This window comes from Sylvia atricapilla, chromosome 8 (genome assembly GCF_009819655.1).
Source record: "Sylvia atricapilla isolate bSylAtr1 chromosome 8, bSylAtr1.pri, whole genome shotgun sequence".
Lineage (NCBI taxonomy): Eukaryota > Metazoa > Chordata > Aves > Passeriformes > Sylviidae > Sylvia > Sylvia atricapilla.
In genome coordinates this window covers 12609937-12629856 of record NC_089147.1, presented here as the reverse complement: position 1 = coordinate 12629856, position 19920 = coordinate 12609937, and the positions used below count along the sequence as shown (strand labels likewise).

At 49.1% G+C, this 19920-nt stretch overlaps 2 protein-coding genes across 2 annotated transcripts; both read right to left on the bottom strand.

The window, feature by feature from the left end:
- Positions 1-2937: 2937 nt before the first annotated feature.
- On the bottom strand, positions 2938-5354 carry CALHM1 (calcium homeostasis modulator 1). The gene is given in 3 exon segments (XM_066324474.1): positions 2938-3405; positions 4807-5084; positions 5087-5354. Coding segments are annotated over 3 exon segments (1014 nt in total).
- Positions 5355-9755: 4401 nt separating this feature from the next.
- Positions 9756-12597, bottom strand: CALHM3 (calcium homeostasis modulator 3). The gene is given in 9 exon segments (XM_066324445.1): positions 9756-9888; positions 9890-10142; positions 10145-10174; positions 10177-10213; positions 11147-11295; positions 11298-11401; positions 12311-12344; positions 12347-12380; positions 12382-12597. Coding segments are annotated over 9 exon segments (990 nt in total).
- Positions 12598-19920: the final 7323 nt, after the last annotated feature.

The following is a 19920-nucleotide window of genomic DNA, read 5'->3' as shown; positions in this document are numbered from 1 at the left end:
AAAGAACAGGCGCTTGGCTTCTGCCTCTGTGCGCGGCTGAGGCTGTGCCTTAAAAAAAAAAAAAAAAAAAAAAAAAAAAAAAAAAAGGAAATGAAAAGTTGGGAGAATGAGTTACTGGAAAAATCACACCGTGCTTTCTGACTCATGATGCAGATGTGCAATGGCTGGCCGGGATGGCCGGGAGTTTGCCTGGAGACGGCAGTGCTGAGGCGCCTCACAGGAGTGCAGAGGGGAAATGGTGGATCCTCCAAGCCTAGGGCTTGGCTGCAGCCCCCATGGTCCCCAGGGGACTCAGTGATGTCGGTGGAGCCACACCAAGCAGGCAGGGACAGCGCGGGAGAAGCCCATGGTCCCACGAGAAGGGGCAGAAACCTCTGCTTTAGCACACGGGAGCCGGCTGAGCCAGCGAGAAGCCGCCCGCCTGGGCGGGTTTTTGGGGCATCACCAGCTCTGCGGGCTGCCAGGCTCCGCTTCCCCCAAGGCGGGACGGAGCAGGCTGGGGGCTGAGCAGGGCCGGGGCCATGTGTGCAGGGATGGGCACAGCCTGAGTTTTGGCGAGTGCGCTGCATTCCTGCCTGGCTCAACTTTTCCGCTCGCTGGTTCCTCTGCTTGAGCGTTGCCTGCGAGGCAGCCGAGAGTGCCTCACTTTCTCTTTGCTCCCTTCTCTCCGCCATCAGCTCCGGCTCCTGCCCAGCCTGTTGCAGAGGCCGGAGGCCCCCATTCTCCCCCCCACCCTCTTTGCCGTCTTGTCTCCGCGGTTAAACTCAGCTCTCCCCGGAGAATGTCTTCAGCACAGGCAAATCTTCAGCAACACCCACGTTCCCCTCCGCCCCGAGCAAATCCAGGCTCAGCCCAGGGCTGGCAGTTCAGCCGATGGGATTTTTGGACCGTCTTCCTTCCTACCCCCGGCTCTGGGATCCCCGGGCGGGTTTTTGCAGCTCTCAGTTGTCTGGGTGCGGTGCATCCCTCGGGACTCTCACACGCTCGGTGCTTGCCTTCGGCTGGCTCCCCTGCCGGCTTGGTGGGGACCCTGGGGCTGGCTCTACGCTCAGGGCACTGCAACAAACCGGGATCAGCACTGGGAGCACAGCCCGCCTGAAATCCCAGGGGCTGTGCGGGTTCCCTTGGGAAGGCTCTCCTCCCAAAGGCAATGAGCAGTGTACCGAAATTCCAGCACGGAGAGGAGAACCTGTCTCATCTGTGAGGACTCTGCAACTGCTGAATTTGCTGCATGAGGGCAAAGCTCTAATTCTAAAAATCTTAGTTAAAGGTCCAAAAGCTTCTCATTGCAAATGCATCTAGTTATTTTTGCACCTTAATGGCTTATGTTATGTGCTGCTCGCCATTGTGGGGACTCTGAGCACACCTTTCCCAGTGAGCCATGAACAGTACTGAACTGCAGATAATAGGAGTGGAAACCACCTTTATCGTTTAATCTCCTTTGCTTTGTAAATCAGGTTTTGTGCCTATTAATTTCTGGGCAGGTGCCTTAATTAAAGTTTGGGTGTGAAGATTAATGACAAAGCCATGTCATGCTCCCTTCTGGGAGTTGGCCAGATTCAGCCTGCCCTTGACTATGAGATTGCTAAGATGCTCTCACAGCAGTCAAGAGAATTTCCTCATAATTTTGGTCCTTTGTTCTCTTCTCCCCAAAGCCTCTGTGGAGTTACACACTGATAATTAAGGTTTATGCAAATGACACCTTAGTTACTGGCTAGCCATAATAAGTTGTTTGAACAAGAACAACACAGCAGAAAATTCAAGTGGATGAACATATCAGAAGGGATGTGCAAGGGCCTGCATCCTGTCATCCTCTGTTTCTGCAGAAGTGGGCATCCACCTTGCATTGTGTAAAGTTGGCGGTGACTCCCCAGCTTCTCCTCTGAGGTCCAGGGCTGGCTGCTGCTGGCAGCCATGCACTGGTCAATTCACACTACCTCAGCACCTCAGGCTTGGCCTGGGGGCTCTTCCAGTCCTTTTCATTGCATCCAAGTAAAGAAACACCAACAGCTTTTGTAAATAGCTTTTATAAATCCTGGTGTCTGAGCACAGAGCTTGAATTCTAAGCCTGAATTATTTATTTGGCTCCTTAAACAAACACCCAGGTGGGTTTTTAACAACAGTCTTTGTGTCAAGGAGAGATACAGGAAAAATTGTAAGAACAAATCATCCTGAGGCAGATTTGTGGCAGGGTGTTGGCCTGGCTCCCTCTCCACTCCTTGCTGCTGAACGATAGCTGCTCTCCTTGTCTGGACACTTCCCTCAAGGAGCATCTCTGTGGAATCCTCATTTAATGGTACCTGTAACACCAACCATGCTGTTTCTGTCACATGGAGTGCAATATGGGATGTCTCTTCACTAGCTCATTGCTTTGGTCAAATTTATTTTAAAGCTTTTCTTGGCTTGGGAGCCATGTGTCTGTGGGGATGTAGTGTGTGGAGGGGTAATGTGATCTTTTAGGGTTTCACAGCTTGGCAGGAGAAAGGGACACTCCCAGCTTGTTTCCCCACCAGGAAATTTTTAATACTGCCTAAAACCACATGCAGTGCTCAGTGCCGAGCATGTCATGAAGGAGAGGAAGTCTTGCACATCTGTTAGTGTCTGTCTTGGCAACTGCCACAACACAAACCTGGTGCTCAGTGGTATGGGACACACGGCACATCTGGCTGCCACGTTGCACCCTTCAGCATCCCTGGGGCTCTTCCATCACGGCCTTTCAAAATTGCCCCTCCTGGCACAAAACTAATTACCTGAATTACCAATGCTGTAGGACTGGATGTGAGAGCAGACGGGATCACATTGGCACAACTGAGCCCATTGGGTGCCTGTTCCCCTGCAGCTGCTGTGGCACTGACCCTTGCCTGTGGCCTGGCTTCATGTGCCCTGCAGCCCATCTCACAAAAAGGTGATTCTGCCTCTGCACAGCCCCATGGGCTCTCACACCCAGCTGTAGTAGGCAGCTGTCTCTCTTCGGGGTGCAGAGGGATGCGTGGGGGGCTGCCCCTCTCCTGCCCAGCCATTTCCAGTGGGGAGGGCGGGTGAGTGGAGGTCCAGTGGGGGCTTGCATCTGTGCCAGCTCTTCAGGGCCATGTTCATGGTGCTCTGGTCTGTGATACCCAAGAGCTTCTCGGCAGCTTCCCCTGCATCAGCAGGGGCTTTCCTGGGCAGGTGGCAGCGAGTAGCCACCAGGTCTGTGCTCATGCCCTCAAAGAACTGCTGGATGCAGACCTTGGCAAAGCTCCTGGCGTGCTCTGCACACGTCTCATCAAACAGCTTGCGCTCGATGTCGATGTAGTGGGACCAGTATCTGCTCTTCAGGAAGGCAGCCTGGCTGAAGCAAGGCCGAAGTGATCTGACCAAGAAAGCCAGAGTGGTCATCAGCAGCACAAAGCACCAGCCCAGAGCCTGCAGAGATGAAGGGGAACCAGAGCTGTCACAGGCAGGCAGAGCACATGTCCGGCAGAACCAGCCAGCAGAACTTCCCTGGTTTGCAAACAAGCCTGACTCCACTTCGGGCTGTTTGACATTTGGCTGTGTTTACACTGCAAAACTGGATGAGGAGGCCCTAGGAACCATTTGCACTGAAATTTTGTTCAGTGCATCCACATAAGCAGCACCTCTTGCTTCTTGCCTTTTAGAGCATTAGCAGGCACTGACCATAAATAACACCAGGGCTGAATCCTGTGCCCAGCCCTTGGTCCCTGCCTCTGATAGAATGATGCCTCAGCTTGGTCCAGGATAGCTGTGTCCTCTGACTTTAGCTGTGTCCTCTGACTTGCAGTGTTGTCCCAGGTACTCACTGGTTTATACAGCTGTCTAACCCTTTTTCTGATCTGTTAAACTTAGTAACATCTACTGTGAGTGAGCAGCAGTGAAAGCTCCCCTGTTAATGGGGTCTGACAGGGAGGGTAAAATGAGGGCAGAGCCAGAACCAGTCTGTCTTGTTCACCATCAGTCTTAGCTCAGGCTGCCTCCAGGCTGTACTGGCAAAGCTCATGAGGTTCAACCCTCCTGGAAATGCAGCCCCCTAGAAGAGTAGCTGATGGGGAGATGGTATCTGGGACCTCTTGTTTTTAAGCTCCCAATGCTTTTCAATTGGGGTCTGCCCAGGAAAATCTGCTTTGTGTCTTTGGAGAAGTCCCTGTGGCTCCATTTCTCTTAAAGGGGATAATAATTCCTCTCTGCCCTAAGGAGGTCAGCCAAAAGGGCTGCTTGACTGACAGGTGTTTCAGACCATCCTGTCTCCAGCATGGCCCGGAGCAGAGGGTTTGAGCGGAATTAAGCACAGGACAAGTGACAAGTGACACATCTTTATTTGTGGTTCCCTAGGATGCTTAATAAACACACACTGGCTGTTCCCATGCAACAGCAGAGACAAGTGGCATAGATGGTTATCAGCCCATTGCTTGCACATGTTGTAATAAGAAGCAAGAGCAAGAACAACTGATGAGTTATTGGGGAGGGTGACAACCTACCAGCCACTGAGTAAGATCCATCTCCACCCTTTCTGAACTTGTTCTGAATTTCCAAACATGCAGATGATTTGGCTGTCACTGCTCTGCAGCCCGGGGCTGCCCAGGCAGGAGAGGGGGCCAATTATCAGGATGACTTACAGCTAAATCCTCTGCACCACACTAGAGGCAAAACTCCACGGAGCTGAGTCTGAACACCTTGTACCCCTGCAAAATTACCAATCTCTCCTGCTGCAGCTTGACTTCAACAGGCAGATTCTGTTGAGTGAAGAGCTAAGGCTGGCAGTGCCTAACCCCAAGCTACCAGTGAGAGCACAGCCATGACACCTCTTACCTGTGAGATGCAGCGCAGGTACCTGATGGCCACTTCATTGGCAATGAGCTGCTGCCCATTGTAGATGTCCTTGCAGGGGATTCGTGCGAGGACGCGCTGTACCTCCACCTGGGAGAGGTGAGGGTGGCTGGCATTGCCCAGGGTCTGCACGGGCACCGAGGTGCAGAAGGCACAGGTGATGCATTTGCCATCCAGCAGTGTCACAGACACCCAGACCGCGGGGGCGATCATGGCCCGCTGTGCCATGGAGCAGAACATGTAGCGCAGCACAGACGGTCCTTGCCCCGCCGGCCCTGCGGCCGCCTCCACTCCTCTGCCAGCATGGAGATGTTGTTGTTCAGCACAAAACCCAGCAGGAACAAGATGAAGGGGGGCACCAGGAGGATGCCCAGCCCATAGGCCAGGTTATAGTGTGGCAGGCAGGGGCAGTTGAAATCAAAGGCTGAGTACATCTGGGTGCTGGCAAGGGCCATGATCCCACAGATGCCATTCATGAAGGACTCCTGGTTGGACTGGAAAAACTGGAAGATCATCCGAAACTTGTCCATCTTCACTTGATTCCTTTCCCCACCAGAGTCCAAGCTGTGGCCTCAGTTTATTTTGTTCTTTCAGATTCCTCTTCAAAGATGACATCACCAAGTTTCTGTGTAGTTCCCTGTTTCATTCATGCACTCTTACAGCCCCACTATTTAAAGCAGAAAATTAAAATGTTTTTTCTGCTGATTTTGCTGCCTACAAAAGCTTAGGGTTTGCTTCTTCCTGCTCTCCTTTGGATCTATGACCTGGGTTGTTTCTGGTTTGTAAAACCTGAATCCATTCTTCTCCACATCCCCATTTCTGCAGTCTCCCAGCCACCAGTCCTCTTTGCTGGAAGGTGCAGGTGTTACCATGGCTGTGTGCTCCCCAGAGCACTTTGTGCAGTTGGCAGAGTTGGCTGATTGGCTGCTGGAAACCTGTTTGCAAATGCAGGGGGTGAGTGCTCCTCCCAGGAATGAATGAGACACCCCACCTCTGCAGTTCTGGCACACATGGAAAAACTGGATTCTAGAGCTTTCCCCTTCCCTCCATGTGTCTGCCTTGCCTCAGCAGCATCTGAGAAAAGCACCTTGCAGGTGTCTGAGCTCCTACTTCTGTACCTGCTTCACTGGAAAATACCTCTTCTTTTTTATTCTGCAGAGGGAGGGGAAAAGAAAAGGAAAAGCAGAGGAAGGAGAGGTAACAGTTAGGCTGGGTTCAACTTCTACAGCACAAATCTAAAAGAAGTGAGTGGTGTCAGTGGTGTTTTCCTGTATCTCAGTTCCCAGTTCACAAAGCATGGTGCACTCAGTTGCTCCCTCAAGCTGACCAAAAGATGAGGGATTACTGGGACTACAAGTGGCTGTAGAACAGACGGTGGCAATTGCTCAATCACTCCTGTACAGGCACCACCTGAGCTGTTGACATGAGGACCAAGATACATCTGGCTGGGCACCAGTGACGGCAATGATGGCTGGGGACACGTATGTTCTCTTCACCAAGGGAAGCTGTACATAGGTGGGTGGCACACGGAAGACACAGGAGAATTACTTTCCTCCAAGGTTTTTTGGAGTGTCAGTACAGAGGTAGGAAGCCAAACCAGGTGTTTTGACCATTTGTCAGTGCTGCAGGTTCTGAGTCTGCCTTGCACCAGTCCTGGGGCTCAGTTGATTATGCTGGGTTCACCCTCAAATGCCACCGCAGAGGTGAGCACAGAGCCCAGTGGGTAATACCTGAGCAGTCTTAGCTCTGCCTGCTGTGGAGAGGTTAATTACATGATCTCATCAAATAGGAAGAGATTTTCCTGCATGAATATAGATGAGGCATATTGTATTGCTACCTAAGAACTCAGACTGGCTTCTCTATTCACCTGGCAAGTGGCTTTTTGAAGGGCAGTTCACATCAAAGCCTGTGTGAATCAACCCCATAAAAAGGTGAGAGCTGTTTGATCTCCAGGAAAACCCTGCCTTTTATTAAACATGAATGAAGCGCCTAAGCCTGCTTGGTGCACAGCACTACAGTTCTCACTGAAGCCAACAATAGGTCAGTGGCAATCAAAAAAGAGCCCATAGAAGACAATGCCTGGGTTTTTCTTTCCATGTTGCCTTGTTAGGAAGGACTTTCTTTTCATGAGCTTCACAACAGAAAGTTCACTCTAACTGAACTTTCAAAATCCCAATTTATTTAAATTCTCTCTAAAATCCTAACTTATTTGTGCTCTGAAAACTCTGTCCTGAAAGAGACGGTACATCCCCAAGTCCCTCCCAGGGTCTGGTCCTGCATCTGCACATGGAGACAGACTCCAAGGGTGGAGCTGAGGAGGGCTTTGCATGTCCCAGTCAGTGTGGGATATAGAAAGGAGGGATGTGAAAACAGTAACAATTCCCATCAGGAGAGTTTAGGAAGTGACTGGGGAAGTTGTCTTTGCAGTCAGCTCTGCTGTTTCACAGGCTTGGCAGATGAGGATCCCTAAGGATTCCGAGCATATCTGCAGGTCAGGCATCAGAACAGCCCTGGGAGACACAGAGCTGCTAAAGTTGGTGAGTCACTCTCTCTGCCCCAACTTCCACAGGAGGGTACACACTCTTAATAGAGCTGGTGGGAAGAGACCTCTGGAGATTTTTTGGTCCACCCACTGCTCCCTGTACAAAGCATGTTCAGGCTCACATATAACTATGCTGGGAATACTTCCATAGATGGAGGTGCATAGACTTCTGGGCAAGTCTTTCCATCACCCTCAAAATCAATGTTTCCGTCTGTTTAAATGGAATTTCCTGTATTGCCTCTTGTCCTGTCATGGTGTGCTAGGTATCCCTTTCCACAATGGAGAAGGGTTCTTGGGCTTTAGAAGGAAACACAGCAGGAGACTCAGGGAGGCTGGGAGGAATGAACACCCATGGCTCCTGCCAACTGGAACTACTCTATGACCAGATCAGAGTCTTCCAGCAGCACATGAACCTTTGTAGATCTTCAAATGTATGGTAGCACCCTTAAACCCTCCTGTTTTCTCTCTCCTGGTACAGATGACAAATCTGTTCCTCTTCCCCTTTTTTGCATTTTATGGGGCCACACTGGGATGACTTAAGACCTGAGAACATGGAAAGCAGCATGCAAATGGAGCTGCAGACCTCAGCTCTGAGTGTGTTAGGAAAATACCTAATTTGACTAGTATGGAATAGTGAGTCCAAACTCAGCCACAGCCTCAGATTTATGACGTTGTGTCTGATAAAAGTAAACCAGAGACACAATTCACACAATTCAAAGTGCAATGTTGATTTCAAGTAAGAGCTCAGAAGCTCCCTGGATCTAAAGAGCTCCTGGGGAGAAGACCATTGTATTTTCCCCTACCAGCATGGGCCACAGCTGGCTCTGTGCACTCTCCTGACATATCCAAGGGAGCTCAGGGACTCATTCAGAACTGATTTTGCTATGCAAATAGAAAAGCTTTGCAGCCCATCCCTCTGCACCCTGTAGCTCCTGACTGGGCCTCAGTGGGCAAAGGGGTGCAGCTGCCCATGGGTAGGCTATGGAGTTATTTTGCCTCCCAATGTTTTACCCAGTACATCCTCATTCTCCTGCCTGTGCATACAAACATTCTGGGGAGGAGGTGATGCACCTGCCAGCAGCTTGACAAGTCAATTTGGGGGATTAATACGCATTTTTATTTGATCCCTCATTTTGGATTTAGTCCCAATGTGGTCGCAGGTTTCTCTGCCCCTATCCCACCCTCTTCTTTCCTCCTGGAAGCCCTGCTTGCCCCACCTATCCATGCACACCCAAGGAGACATTTCTTCTTCACCCCACCTCCTCCCAGCCCCTCCATGTTGCACCTCTCTCTCCAAGAGACAAAGCAGGCATCAGTTCAGTGAGGTTCAGCCTGGAGGAATAAATGTGTCTGTTCTGGGTTGGTTTGCAGTAAAGACTTTAATGCATCCAAGCAACAACCCTGGACAGAAGTACCAGTCAAACTGGCACCATGTACAATGGGGGCTGGAAAAGGCAGGTGAAAAAGCAATTACCATTAAAGACTCAGAGATAAGGATACATTCAAACAGTTTGGAAATGCCCAAATAGGTGTTGCAAGGATGATCCTCTGGATAGGTCAGTTTGTACTCAAATCTAGCAGGGGTGTGTTTAAAATCTGTGTTCAGACTTCTCAGGCAGAGTCAGTGTGTGCTTTCCATGGCTTAGCTACCAGTGCTGACAGCAGCTACCTGAAACCCCAGCATAGGCCCATGGCTGTGTTATGCAAAGCCTCCATCTCCTGTTCCTTCTGCAAATCCAACCCAATCCAATCCTTATTCAGAGGTGTCTTCAACTGAGGTTATGCTGCTCATGAATTCAGTGTTGCCATATTTAATTTTTCAAATGCATGGAGGTGTTGATGTGTTGTTAGAGCAGTTTGGCAGCTGGGCTGGGGGTAGCCAGAGCTCTCAGTAGATGGGAAGATGTAGGAGGTGGTTTTGACTTTTTTGAGTAAATATGTTGGTGTGGTACTAAGAGAGATGCTAAGTAAATAATTTCTGTGTCAGCTCTGATAACCCTTTGAACCAGGTTTCATAGGAATGGGCAGGAGCTTCTCCCACCTCTGTTTGTGTATGTTTTGTGTATGCAGCCAGATGTCGCTGCTGTGGTTAAATCCTTTCTGAATCCAGAACAATTTTATCTTGCTGTAAGAAGCTGCAAACTCTTTGATACGACAGAAGTGCCTCACAGAGCCCTTGGCTGAGAAATGTCATTAACAGTGACTGCATCTGGGACCCTTGGACCCTCCCAACTAGCTGGCTTTGGAGGTTTTGCTAGGCATGCCTTGGAGTGGAGCCTTTGGGGTTGGAGTTTTGGAGGGTATGAGCATGACTGTCATCTGCCTGCTGGTCCTCACTTTGTGCAGAGGTTTGGCAATGCTCCTGCTGTGTCTGCAGGACAAAGCCCCTTTACACATTGGTGTGCTGGGGGAATCTGGAGTGGATGCTTGGCTTTGTCTGTGCAGGACAGAGGGGATCTCTCTTGCACCAGGAGATGCCTCTGGGTGCCTGGCTGACATCCAGGGGAGGTTTCTCTAGTACCACGTTTCAGAACTTTGTTCACCTGGTCCTGGTCTGTGATGCCCCGGAGAAGATCTTCCTCTCCTCCAGCCTCCTCTCCCTCCCTAGGCAAGCTGAAGCTGTGCAGTTTGATCTCTTGCCGCATGCTTTCAAAGAAGTGGAGGATGCATTTGTGAGCAAAGAGCCGGCTGTGCTCACAGCAGGTTTCCTCAAAAATCTTTTGCTCTATGTCAATGTAGTTGCTCCAGTGTCGTGCCTGCAGGAGGGTGGCCTGTTGAAGCAAGGTCTGAGCCAGCGGGCAAGGAAGCTGCTATGATAAGGATCAACAAAATGCTCCAGCCAAGTGCCTGCGTGATAAGAAAGAAGCAGTGAAACAGGAGCAAGACAGACACAAGGACAGGCACAAGCTCTTTGCCCTGTATCAGTGAGATAGGGAGTTTGTGTGGCTGGAGGGGAAATGTGACGAATCTGGACTCCTGTCTTTGATCTGTCCCCTGTAGTCCAGCACCCCACACTGCACCAGCAGGGTTGGTGTAATTTCCACCCGGAGAATATGGATATTTATCTGTGCATGAATAATTTAGTAAGGATAACTGATTGCAAAATTGCCTGGAGCAGGCAGGCATTTGCTGTGAGCATAGGAGTGCCCCAGGGAAAGGGGACTTAGTGCTTTCCTTTGACATTTCCTTATCTCCAGTGATCTTCATCTGGCCACCTACACTAACTCCAGGGTCCAGGAGGCCCCACAGAAGCATGAAGACAGCCCAGACTATGGGCAGCTCCTTTTGATAAGAAGGAAGGGCTTGTTTTCAATTACTTTCCACCTGTCCTGATGCCTGACCTGGCACTTCTGTACCAAGAGCTGAGACCAGTCAGGGCTCCACACCCCATTGTGCCCTGTTCTATTGCTCCTGAGCAAGCTGTTTTCATCTGTCTAAGCTTGCACTGTCCTTAAAACAGTGGGTCCTGTCTGCAGGGTTAGCAGTTAGAAAGATCTTTTAACACTGAACAGGGCTTTAGGAGACACATCTTTTATTACCTGGGTTTAGAAGCTGCTGGTTCTTTTATTAAACCATTCATTATCTCTTTCCTTTTCCCTACCTGACTCAAGATTATCACTTAGGATAGCATAGCCAACATTTGGAGGCAAAAAGAAGCACAGAGCAGCCTTGCTCCCTGCCTGACCACAATGAGTGATGGCAAACCAAGGAAGAGCAGGAACAGATGCCACATGCCTGTTCACCTCACCGACATGAGAGGCTCTGCCAGCAGTGACCCACCTGGGACCAGCAGCGCAGGTACCTGGACACTGCCTTGCGGGACGTGTTGTTCCCCATGAGCTCGTCATCCTTGCAGGGCACCTTGGCCAGCAGCTGCTGCACCTGCACTGTGCTCACATTGGCAAAACCCACAAACTTCTCAGGATCCCGGAGCCGCTGAAAGCACAGATCAGGCATTTGCCATCCAGGAGGGTGACTACGATCCAGACGACAGGGGCAACCATGGCTCTCTGCATGATGGAGGAACACATGTGCCTGGAGCAGCAGAGGGAGAGGTGAGTGGGTTAATTCTGGGAGCTTCCTCCTCATCCAGAGCCCTGAGGGATGCAGGCTGTCCTGTGCCTTTACAGTCTTTACAGACCCAGGGAACTGACTCCCAGGGCTGCCCTCAGCATTGCTCCAGCTGATGCTTCTTCTGCTCTGGTATGACTTTGTTGGTTCTGCCTCTCAGTGAAACCTGCACTAGCACATGGGATTGCTCTGTGTGCTGTCTGCACTCAGTGCACAATCCCCTCATCATGTGTTTGCCTTGACTGTACCCTTATGTCTCACATGCACAGATCTTTGTCAGCTCTCCCTTGTCTTCCACATTCACACTTCCTTTTCTCATCAGTTTCAGTCTGGAAAATCCCCTTTTTTTTTCTGCAGCTTTTTTGCCCCTCTGTGAGCCAACCTGTGTACTGCATTAAACTTTGCATGTAACAGATGGAACATGATTCTCCTCACTCTTCTACCAGTACAAAACTGAGTAAAAAACTGAGATGAAGGGAGGGAGACCATGAGTCTTTTGATAAAGAATGACTGTGATGAAAATGCCATACCTTCTGCATATTTAAAAGGAAATACCTCATATTTTTGCACATGGAAGCCCCAGGAGACACCCTGTGAATGCATGACAGGGCAGCAATGCAGTTCCCAGGGTGGCGGCATAAGCGCCAGGTGTTGAGGCACTCCTGCTCTCCTTAACTGGGATGGAACGAGACAGCCTTAATTCTGCTGGATGTAAATGCATTTCCCATACCCCTTGCCCCTCCAGAGTCATGGGGACACATCTCAGGAGATGAGCTTACACGAAAATTAATCTACCAGGAGGATCAAAGCTACGGAGAAAGACAGCTAAACAGGAGGTGAGAAGAGGGATGCCACTACTGCTGCAAACCCCACCTGATGACAGCCAGGTCCTTCTTCCTGTGCCCGCTGGTCGCCTCCACTCCTCCAGCATCACCAGGGACTGTCCTGTTGAGGATGAGGCCACACAGGAAGAGGATGACAGGGGGTATAAACATGGTCCCCAAGCCATATACCACATTGTACTGAGGCAGACATGGGCAGCTGAAGTCAAAGCTGGTGTACATCTTTACACTTGCCAGGGCCAAGAGCCCACAGATCCCGTTCATTACAGACTCCGAGTTGGATTGGAAGTACTGGAAGATCATCCGGAAACGATCCATCATGTTCTTGTGGCTAGGGGTGCTCCTGCTGGGAAACCTCTGGCTGCCCAGAGTGGCTTGTCTCCCTTTGTCCCTCCTTCTGCTGCCACAGGGCAGAGGATGCACTGGATGCACTCACTCCCCAGTCAGCAGGAGGATGAGGATGGAAGAGAGCCGCAGTGATAGAGGGAATACCCTGTGCTGGGGCTTCCCCACTGGCACACCGCTCTCACAAGTCTGTCTCTTGCCCAGTGCTTGTCTTCCAGGACAGTTGGTAGCTTTTCTAGGTGAGTTGATGGATACCGACTCCAGCAGCCTTTTTTCCCACCCTGTTGTTCATTTTCAGGGCTTGCCCACACAGCAAGGAGTGACAGCCTCCAGCAGTGCTTGGTGCCTTCCTCCAGGGGATGGTAACTCTCCATGGAGAGCCATTGGAGGATGCCTGTGAGCTGCTCTCTCTGCTGATTGAAGCCTTTTGAGTGATCCACTGCCTAGGAGAAACCAGGTAAGTCAAATGAGCTCATTTGTGTTTCTGCTGCTGCCCCACTTCTCTGTGTGTCCCCAGGGCTGTGTGGGGCAGGGAGCACACACCTGGCTCCAAGTGTGCTGCATGGCTGCAAAGCTCGGATTTCCCTATGAAAATGGGCTGAAAGGACCAACCGTCTACTCAGGAGGATGTGAGAATCGATAGCTTTCAAAGCCTGGACTGACACCTGGGGGCAAAGGCCTCTCTTGGCTGTCCATCCCATGGGTATTTGTACCATACTACATCCATGTCCGAGGCTCTTGCACTGGAGCACTTCTGGCTGCCCATCAGAGGGCACAATGCAATCAGAGCAGTGGGTTCTTTTGTCCCATGGGTCTGGGTTATTCACCTTCGTCATCTTTTTGTCTCACAGTTCATTTTACAGATAAAGACATCTCATTGCGACAAAAGGAAGTTCTGGGGGATTTTTCTGACATATTGAACATAATTTCCTCTCCCCAGCTTTCCTCTGAAAATACCTTCAGATTTCTTCTCAGCTCAGGTTTCCAAATGCATTCAGGAAAGGGGGAGGGAAAAAGAGTGTTACTTTTTTGTTAAAAAAGAGAGGAATTATCTCCTCTGAAGTACGCATTGCCAGCACTGGGGTTCAGCCCATGCTGTCTCCCACTGCAGGACTGGTTGCCTTGATGGGATCATCTTGAAAGGGATCAGCAGGGAGGAGGTACCTGTAGTTATTCACAGGCACATACAGATGAATCACAGATGAATGTCATCTCCTCCAGTCTGAACAGCAACTTGCACAGTTACTTTAATGAAATACATTTGCTCCAACCATAACATTTGTGCTCTCCTTTACCTGTGAGTGAATTGCCTGTTAATGTTCATCCATCAGCAATAAAACCCCCTGGCTAATCAGCTCATGTTTCCATTTTGCCATTATAGGACACCAGGACCCCTCCATATTGCTGTTATAGGGCATCATGACCCCTGGCTGAACTTCATAGCTGATTTTTAGCCAGGCTGCAGCCAGTCTTGGTTCTCAACTGCCTCAATACTCAGTGGGTTTCTCATTTAATGGCTTGCATTTATGTGCTGACTCGGCTTCAGAAAGTGTTGTGCACTCTCTGTAGAACAATTACTTTAGAAAAATCATTTTGCCTTTCTAGCTCTCCTGGCAAAAACATAGTAAAGGCTAAACAGTTCCTTACAGCTCAGGAAAATAAGATGTAAAAAGAGTAGGAAACATCCTTCGACAGGACAATCTACAAGGGAATTTTACTTCTCCCAAGTGCCATCTCCTGACCTGGATATTGAAGTCTGTAAAGGATGCCTCAGGGTAATCAGTGTGCTCAATTGTGACTGGGATCTCACCAGTGATTCAGAGCTGAGACATGGAGTTGTTGAACTGTAGAAGAAAGGGAATATTCCTTAACTTGCAGAGGAACATTCAGAGCTTCCTGGGGAAAGAGAGAAAGGCCTGTTGAGGTAAGTAAATTGCTAGAAATGGACAAGGGTTCAAAATGTTTCTCAAAATTTATCACATTTGATTACTTAGTTCTCAGGGCAAAATGAAGAGGAAACAAGGATTAAAAAAGCCTATCTCCTCTCCTCCAGCAAGGGGCCTGCCCCACGTGCCCAGCAGCGTGGTCACCCTGCTGAGCCTGCTCTGAGGCTGCCTGCAGCTCTCAAGGGCACCACCCTCGGAGGAAGGCAGCTGCTCCTTGATAGCAAATCCAAACCCATGCTGGAAGCTGTTGTTTCTTCTGGAGGGCCATGTTAAACAACTCTTTGCTTTTGCCTCAGCACTGCAGAACACAGCGCAAAGGAGAGAGGCTCCCTTCCTTGCCCCTTTATGGGAGAAAATACCAGCTGTAAGCTTTCTTCCTCAGATGATGGAGAGGGCGAGTACAGGTGTGAGAAGTCCCTCTTGCTTTGAGGACAAGGATAATTTTATCTCCAAAATGTGAGTTGGTCATGTAAAATAAGATATGTTCAGCAGGAAGGTGTGGTTGGTTTTGTGCCTGAGCCTGTGATCCCAGAGCAGCAGTGATGCTGTGCATGTGTGGCTTCTGGGGGTGTGCATACTCAGAGCAAGTCCAAATCCATGTGTTTTGGCTGGGAGCAGAGGCCAGCAGTGCAGGTCACACTCCTGTCTTCCTTTCCTCTGCTGGGACTGGACCATCTTTCCCACAGGAAAGGCAAGTGTCCAGGAGCAGACATTTCATCCATCCTAAAGCTTGCTCTGCAGGAGACTGGCCTTTGCCAAAAGCATTTTCCCAGCAGTAGGGAAGGACCCACAGAGCTCCTGCAGGAGCACTCCTGGCCTGTGGCATGGGAGGTGATGGGTTACCTCACTGGGAGCCATTTGCAATTGTTTATAACTGACAAATTATTTAATTATCTGGACTGATTTTTTTTTCTGCCCGGAGTGTGTGCTTCAGGCAAAACATATTTAGAAAGCTGTTACATGGGTTGGTCAACTGCTCCTTAGATGATGTAAGGGCTTAAAGAACAAAGCTCGCACACACAAAAAGCACACAAAATGAAAATGGACTTCTTTTCTCTTGTTAAAAACGAGGGGTTGTGCAGTTGATCTGAAATGCACAGCAACGCTGACACCCACCAGAGTCACTGTCCTGTTCTGAGTGGGTGCTGCAGTCAGGGTACCCCCTGAGCACCACAGGTCATTGAGTTATCACCCTGCTCATTTTTGTGCCTCTGCTGCTGGATGATAAATCAGGATGCAGAACCGGCCCAGCGCATCCATAGACTGCAGGACACGGCTATGACATGAGTTTAGTTCTGAATGTGTCTGAATGTGTCTTTTTTTCCCAATGTCTTGGCTCATTAATTGCCATATAGGGATGCCACCTCCACAGGGTCTTTGTTTAAAACAAACACTGTGTGGCCACAAGGAGCAGGTACCAAGCAGTGTGTTCCCTGCCTCAGCTTCCCTTTACAGAGTTAAGAGTGGATCCCCATGAACACTTTCTCTGAGTACCAGGAGGGTGAGTGAGTTCCTGGTGAAATGTCACATCCCTGTGATATGGGTGCACCCATGCTTTCCCAGGTCAATGTCAGAGGCTGTGGTCTAGTCTCTGTTTTGGGGCACCTCTTGGCTGGTGCACTGGAAACCCCTTTCCACCTGGCTGTATTTATTCAGAGGACATGGGTTAGTGCTTTTTCAAGGCTTAGAGGAAATTTGTCATCTTGTGTTTGAGTGAGGGCCATTGCCACTGTAAATGGCCTTTCCCAGCAGCAGTGCCTGCTGACCAGTTTCTTGTTCTTCTGCAGCTCAGGTGAGCATGTTGCTAACCCTTGGGCCCACAGGGAGACACTCCTGGGAGCCTGTCTATTCTTGACCAGCAGGTTGTAACAGAACTTTATCTTCTGTGGCCTTTTTCAAACAGTTTGGGGCCCAGTCCCTCACTGATATTGGAGGACAACAGAGAAATATGACTGCCTTATTTTTTTTTCTCCAAATCTGGCAGAGGATTTTACTCCTCACTGCCTGGAAATCGTTCAGCATCTTCAGTTTATCACAGCAGAAGTCAACATCATTTTCAACTGCCCATGAAGATGGACATAGGCAGTATTTCCTCATATGCAAACTTCTGATGGTCACTGGCAGCAGTGACAAATTACAGTTTTGCTAGCTCCATGGGGGAAGGGACCACCTGAATCTGTGATTCTGTGGGTATTTTTGCACAGCTGTGTACTCTGTCCAAGCTAAGCAAATAATGAGTAATGACCACTAAATGATTAATGAGATGCTAGCAAAATAATGGCAGCATTGTAAAATGTAGTTTGTCTTCACTAATGATGTTCTCTGGAGATTAGATACTCCTGTGTTCTGCCTTGTAACTTCATTAAAGCATGAAGCTGACTGCCAGTGAGGAAATATATGGCTTAGCTATGTGTTGTTCTTCTTAAGAGCTCATTATATATTGCTGTCCTGGCCATTAGCACTTTGCTTTTTGGCTTACTTAGAAGCCTTATTTCCTGATCTCTGCATTATCCCAATCTTGACCTAATTCACACCATTTCTGACTGAGAGGGATTCTTGTAAGGCCGTTTATCTGCTTGACTTAGAGCTGATTCTGCAGTGACATCATTTGAGATAGAGTCTCTTCTCAGCTAAGAGGGAATTGGGGAATTAGGTGGAAATTAAGAAAACAGATTGTTCTCTAAACATGGTAGCTCAGTGATTTTTCAGACTTTTTTCTGATTTGCTAATGCTCATATATCTACTGATCTTTAGCTAGGGTTTTTACATGTGGTGGTTTGGGGGTTTTTTAGTGGGTTTTTTTTTTTTTTTTTTCAGACACTCAAAATTAGGCTCCAGCCCAGGGAATCCACAGTTTACAGGATGAAAAACATTGATAACAAACTTTTCTTGAGAGATCAGTTTGTCTTCAGTTTGCAGAGATGTTATAGAGACTGTTTAGGTGTTTAAAAGGAAATGGAAGTTGAGTGACAAAACCCATCTCAGTGCTGTGACTTTGGGCTTCTGCATTTGGATTTAAGGCTGACCCAGTCTTTGTCCAGTGTGACTACTCTAGGAAGCAGACCACATTCTTCAGTAGCTGGATTCATGGCTTTTAAGTTAAAATTTCTCTCTGTATTATGTCATTAATTCACCAAAGCCCCTTAGATAAGTAACATCTAAAAATTGATGTCACGGATCTTTTGTAAGGAGTGATCCTATATTTCTCTAATTTGTGTGTCAGGAATGGAAAAAACTTGTAATGCAGAAAGGTAAATTTATAGTTTTTTTTTTTTTTTTTTAGGAATAAGGATTAAGCACAGCTGACTGGTGTTTCCAGTCAGGCACATTGCTATGAAGCAGCACCCCAGTATCATTGCTGTATCCTGAGGTGCAGGAGCCTTAAAACTGGGGAGTGAACGGTGTCTGCACTCAGAGGGATTAAGAAGGAAGAAAGGAAGGCGGGGAGCAGAGCAAAGCCTCGAACCCGTGAGGAAACACCTTTTCGTGGTGCCACCAGGGGCGATGCATCGGTCTGAAGCAGCGCGTTTGAGCAGAGCGAGCCGATGTTCTTGTCCATAACTTGCAAAGGGACCCGCCGCCACAGAGCGGTGCTGCGGCTCCTCCGGGCGCTGCCTTCCGACCCTCCCCTTGTCCTTCCCGTAGAACTCAGAGGCGAGAGGGAGATTTTCAGGAGGGCTGAGGCATCCCTGGAAGTGGTGGCGGGCGGATCAGCACTGCCAGCGCTGCTGCTGTGTGCTCAGGATCGAGTGGTCACAACTCCCACAGCACCGGTGTTGATGCTGGAGGCTGGAGCACAGGCGTCGTTTGGGATGCTTGGGCTCAGCTCTTGTGTGTATCTCCGCTACTAATCTTTCTGAAGTTTTAGCAGACATCAGGCATTTTCTGGGCTGAAAATGTGCTAGAGCAATGGTGAGCCTTTCTTATGTGCTGCAAATAAACTGCAGAAGTAACTGAGAGAGAAGTATCCCACTGTCAGGGCTGGGTGGTGGTCAGGATCCACTTCTCTCTGCTGAAAACTGTAGAATCATGGAATATTGCCAGCTGGAAGAGACCAACAAGGGTCATTGAGTCAAACTCCCTGCTTCCCACAGGATTACCTAAAACCAAATTAGGTTTAGTTAAACAGCATCATCCTGATGCTCCTTGATATCTGTCAGGCTTGGTGCCATGGCCACTTCTCTGAGGAGTATATTCTGACTAACAATCTTCTTAGTGAAGGGCTTTTTCCTAATGTCCACGCTGAACCTCCCTGAAATCTGCCTCTAGGTATATATCTGCAAATACAGAGGGGATTTTTTTTTTTTTTTGGTAGACCTTGAAAAAGATTTGCTAAGGGGAAAAAGAACCACAGCATTCAGAATGGAATCCATGAAGCAGAGTTTCCCAAGAAAAGCAAGGTATGCATGAAGACTTCCTAAGCAAAACACTACAGGTATTTTCTTGTTGCAAGAAACCTGATCTCTCTCCACAGGTGTTAAAATTCATCCTGTCTTGGCGTTCCTTGGTGCTCTGAGATGGGAGATTTATTCTTCCAGTGCCTTGTGTCTCACATGAAGTGATGGTTAAAAACCCCTTGCCTCCGACAGAAGGAAATATATCAGCATTTAAACTGCTCAGGGTTTGGATTTGGATTTAAGTTTCCTTCAGGCACCAGTGCTAACCTGAATTTGCCTCAGAGGGAGTCAAAGACAGAAAACTCAGCTCATTGTGGCATTTCTCTGCAAAACTCCCCAAGCCCAGCATCTTTCTCATCGGGAGGCTGCAGTCACATCCTCTGACAGCCCCGGGCCGACCCCCGCGGCCCCGTGGGCGCAGTCACAGGCAGGAGCCGCCGCTCCTCATGCGACAGACGCGCCGCTGTCACCCGGCGTGGAGCCCGTGCGAGAAGCGCTGAGCCGCTCCGACATCTCCCTACCCCTGGCTGCTGCTGCTGCTTTTCTAAAAGCCTTTCCTTCTGGACTAAAATCTCTCTTGTTTCGTGGACTCCCGTGGAGCAGCGGGCCTCGGCTGGAGAGTGGCCGTGCTTTTAGGGGGGTCATTCAAGAGTAGCAGCAACAGGGCTGTTTAGAAAGAGGGTATCTTAATAATCTCGGCAAATATCAATATTTTCTCTCCTAGCTCTTGTCCTTATTTGGTACAAAGGAGCTTTTTCAAGTATCTGGGGTTCAGGTAACTGCTTTAATATTATGGAAGTTGTGGGAGTTTTTTACCCACTGAATGTGTACACACACGCACTGCTGTCTGGCCATCAGTTTCTCTGCAGAGTAATAGGTGACCTCCAGTTCTAAAAATCCATGTTCTGAGATTAAAAAAATAAAAATAATTTTCATACTAATGCCAGGGGCAC